At 31.2% G+C, this 4,553-nt stretch overlaps 1 protein-coding gene across 1 annotated transcript; it reads left to right on the forward strand.

The window, feature by feature from the left end:
- The first annotated feature begins 789 nt into the window (after window positions 1–789).
- LOC145836804 (protein anon-37Cs-like) lies at window positions 790–3,603 on the forward strand. Its single transcript, XM_082944577.1, has 5 exons — window positions 790–943; window positions 1,251–1,356; window positions 1,435–2,004; window positions 2,214–2,382; window positions 3,367–3,603. Exons 1-5 carry the CDS (start codon window positions 790–792, stop codon window positions 3,601–3,603), a joined length of 1,236 nt encoding a protein of 411 aa, XP_082800703.1.
- The last annotated feature ends 950 nt before the right edge of the window (window positions 3,604–4,553 follow it).

A 4,553-nucleotide genomic window follows, 5' to 3' on the forward strand; every position in this document is an offset into this window, starting at 1 on the left:
TGTTTGTGCTGAGAACTACTTGGATAGTAGGTTCAAAATTCTAACTAGATCGAGAAACATCTACCATTACTCAGTTCTAGAACCTTTGTTTATTAGAACTCGTGAACCGAAAATTTGCAAACAAAGAGACTTTTACAATTTAAAACTTTATAAATAGCGTGTTTTTAGTATTAATGTCGAATTTTATTGTCGTTATTTTGTAATGTACTTTTTATTTAATTTTGTTTCAGGTAAAACTTCTAATATCTTAAATATTTTTGTTTTAACATTTTTGTTTTACAAACAACTTTTAAACTAGCCACGGCCTTTTAAATTCCTTTGAATGGGGCCATCAGAAAAAAAGTTTAGGAAACCCTGATTAAGACAAACAACTATGAGTTTTGACTTAAAACTCTTAACTGACCGTTTTTGTTAAACTTATATAAAAGTTCTATGCTGACCGTTTGGTGATACTTTAAGACAAAAAAAAATAAAATTTACTAATTGATAATTGCTAAATTTTTTAAAGGTATTCAAAGTATTAACTACTGATTAAAACTTTAAAACAACAGCAAATTTCAAGTTTGTTTCATTAAACACTGAACCCTTAAATTATATATTTACAAATTATAACATATGAACAAGAAATGAAAACAATAACTATTAATTTCATCATAGTTTAACTAAATAAATTTAAAATATTTTTTATGAAAAATTTACTGGTTTTAACCAACCAAAGTTTATTGATTAATACATAAAGTAAGAACACTTTTACATTACTTGTTTTTTTTTTAGAAGTTTTTTAAAATCATGACTGAAGTAAAGCAGAAGCCGAAAGTGATAATAATAGGAGCTGGCATCAGTGGTCTCTCGTGCGCGGTAAACTTGTTACGTCATTGTGACGTCACAATACTTGAAGCACGTGACAGAGTGGGCGGAAGAATAAATACTTGTCGATTTGAAGGTAAAAAACTAAAACTTAATTAACTAAAAAAAGATTTACCGAAACTAACTTTTTATTTGTTAAAGTTAATTTCAAAGAAATTTTTTTATGAGCATATAAAAAGCTTGTGAGTTGATGATTTACAAAATATTTTTTTTAATTTTAAGTTAACCTTATAAATGTTCGTTTAGTAACCGAATTAAAATCGATACATTAATCAGATATAAAAAAACACTAACTCCAAAAATTGTTAGGATAGTATTTTTATAATCACTCAAAATAATAACGACTACAATAAACTTTAATTTTAAACAAAACTGTTCACAAGACGACTTTTTCTATGAAAACGGAACTCAATGGATCCACGGATCAACGCAAAACAGTCTCAAATCGTTTGTTGATAGAAGCACGATCTTAGCCAGTCCGTATAATGAGTGAGTATTTTTGTAACAATTTACTTTAGATGTTATACGTAACAATTTACTCTAGATGTTATATGGGAATTTTCACAGAAACGTTCGGTATCTTTTTGAAAGCCACGAAGCAACGGGTGTCGAGCACCAGGTTCTCGATTTTGCGTTTGAGAGATTCAAAGACGTTTTAGAAGATGCCGCGAACGGAATAAACGTTGAAAGTTCGAAAAACTTACTGCCGTACGTTGAAAGAAACTGGCCTTTCAGTAACATCGACTATTTTTCGTCGCTGTACAACTCAATTTTGCATTTTCAAACCGTAGAAGACGGTTGCGACAGCTTGGATAAAATAACCGCCAAAGACTACGGCACTTACGAATGGGGATATATGGACGACAACACCACGGTTGATTTTGGAATGGACGAAGTAACGAACAAACTTGAGAAATTGTTACCAAAAGACACTGTGCAGTGCAATAGGAAAGTCACAAAGGTCAAATGGAACGGAGTCAAGGTTCGCATGACGGTTGAAGACTTGAAATGTGGTGAGGTAAGCGTGGTCGATGCTGACTTTGTCGTCTGCACTCTGCCACTCGGAGTGCTGAAAGACGTGCACGAGGAGATGTTCGTTCCGCGATTGCCAGTGAAAAAAACAAGCGCCATTAAAAGGTGAACACAAATAAAATAACATTTAGAAAGTAAATTATATATTAAATTATTATATTTTAGAAAGTTTAGACTGTCATAAGCTTAATCTTTATAAGAATTCACGCAGCAAACACTTTTTGACTTATTTCTACTTTCAGTGTGAGTTGCCTACTTTACGCTAAGCAAATAAAATAAACTATTTAAAAAAAATATTAGTCCTTTTTTTTCAGATTGGGATTTAGAAGCGTGGCAAAGGTTATTCTCAGATTTAAACCTGAAGACTTACTCGAATGCGAGCGAGACACGATGTTTTTCCTGTTGAGAAGCAGCGAGTCCAAGTATGGAAACTATTACGTGAAAGTATCAAGGTGTCCTGGAAACAACGAAAGCTTTATGACGGTATTTTTTCATTCAAACGTACAATTCATTTCATCATTAACTCTTTGTTACTTAGTGACAGTTTTTTAATTTACCAGGCTTGGCTATCAGGAAAAGAAGAAGAAGTAGCAGAAATTACAGAAACCGATACTCTTATTAAGGAATTCTGGACAGATCTTAAAAAATGTTGGTTAAACTTTTTTAAATTGCTAGTGCTTATAAAAAAAAATGTTAAAACTTTTGTTTACTATTTCATTTCGTTTTAGCCTTAGTGTGAATACAAAGTAGTAAAATATGTATAACTTCATAACTATTAGTAGAAGATGATAAACAATAAAAGCATAGAAAAAGTAATATTTAAGAACTATTTTAGCTCATTGTAATGTTAACTTTCTTTTATACTAAATTCTAAGACAAACTTTTTAAAACGTTTTTTTTTGTTTACACACTAAAAACGCAGCACTAACATAAAGTGTAAAATTGTTTTAGACTATCAATTTTGATAATAACGATTTAAAGCTAATAATAACAAAAGATTTAAATTGTACGTTTTTTCTAACGAAGTTAAGTTAGCTTTTACAAATAATAGTTTTACTCTTTCAAAGCTTTTTAATACTAAGCTTATGCAGTTGAGTCTTGAAATTAAAATGCTTTGAAGAACAAGTTTATGGTTCGAAAGAATTAACTAAAAACCTAAATTTTTATAAGATCGATTTTTTTGCGTACTTATAGGTCAAGTTTTGAAAAAAAACTATTACTTTTTATTTGTAATTTTTAATATAAATCAAAAATGTATTTTGACATAGAAAAACGCTAATTTATATTTTTTTTTTATTTACAAAATTTTTGTATACACAAATATGAAGAAAAATAGAAACTAAAACACCCCTTTACATTGAAAACTAAACAAATACTTAATATCATAAATAACTAAAAACAATTAATCAAAATTTCCCAGTCATGCCAAACTTACCGCGTCCTGTTTCCGCGCACGTGAGCAATTAGACGTGCGACGAGTTCACCAGAGGCTGCTACGCCTACATATCCAGCCGCAGTTCAGCGGAGGACATAATCAGTCATGCGGAACCGCTGTACCGGACCTCATCGAACTCGTGTGATGTGCCGACAGTTTTGTTCGCCGGCGAAGCTACAAGCACGACTCAGCATTCCACGATGAACGGAGCGTTTGAGAGCGGTTTGAGAGAAGCTGAGAGGATTAAAAACGTTATTGTAAAGTTATGACTTGAAATCGGAGTTAATTTTTTTTAGTAATATATTGTAAAAAAATACACAGCCATATGAGCAATGTTACATGCAAATAAAGTTTCACAATTATCATTTATTTTTTATGTTTTTAAATTATTTTAAAAGTCGGAAAGTTATGACTTTTAAGTCTGTTTTAAAAGCTTAGTTTGTTTTTTTCCTATCTTTCAAAATTTGAATTACAATAAAGTTTCATACCTTTTGAAAAAAAAGTTTCATGTTTGTAAAGCTGAAAACTATGGTTTTACTAGTTACTTTTAAATAATTATTTGTCCTAACAAAAATATTGCTTAATTTACTGTGAAATAAAGAGTTTATTTAAATTAGTGATGTACCGGACTCACTATCCTGGTCCGGATCCGGCCGGATATTGCCATTTTTGTCTGATATCCGGATCCGGCCGGATCTTGATATGAAAAAAAAATCCGGATCCGGATCCGCCCGGATTTTAATTTGAAAATAAAGTCCGTATCCGGTTCCGGCCGAATTCTAGTTTGAAAAAAAGTCCGGATCCGGGTTCGGCCGGATCCTAATTTGAAAAAAAATGTCTGGATCCGGGTCCGGCCAGATCCTAACAGAGATCTGGCCGATTCGGATCTAGTTAATAAAAAAGAGCATAAAGAAAAGTATTTTTTCAAAAACAAACCCTGTGTAAATTAAAAAAATAATTTTTGTCAGAAAATACGTTCGGAAATTAAACATTTACCGTGATTGGCTCATTTTGTACACGAAACTAATTTACATTTGTTTACATTTAAACTATGAAACAAACATTTCAGAAATGCAACTCTTTACCTATGTTGTAAAATTAAAAATTGCTCGTAAGAAGAAGATGTTTTGTGGAATAATTCTCGCAGTTGTGGTTGCTATTATTATTGTAGCAATTGTTGTTAGTTTTAACCCATAAACATAATCAAAAATTTTAAAGA

The sequence above is a fragment of the Thalia democratica genome, chromosome 5 (assembly GCF_965202585.1).
Source record: "Thalia democratica chromosome 5, ktThaDemo2.hap1.1, whole genome shotgun sequence".
NCBI classification, from domain to species: Eukaryota; Metazoa; Chordata; class Thaliacea; order Salpida; family Salpidae; genus Thalia; species Thalia democratica.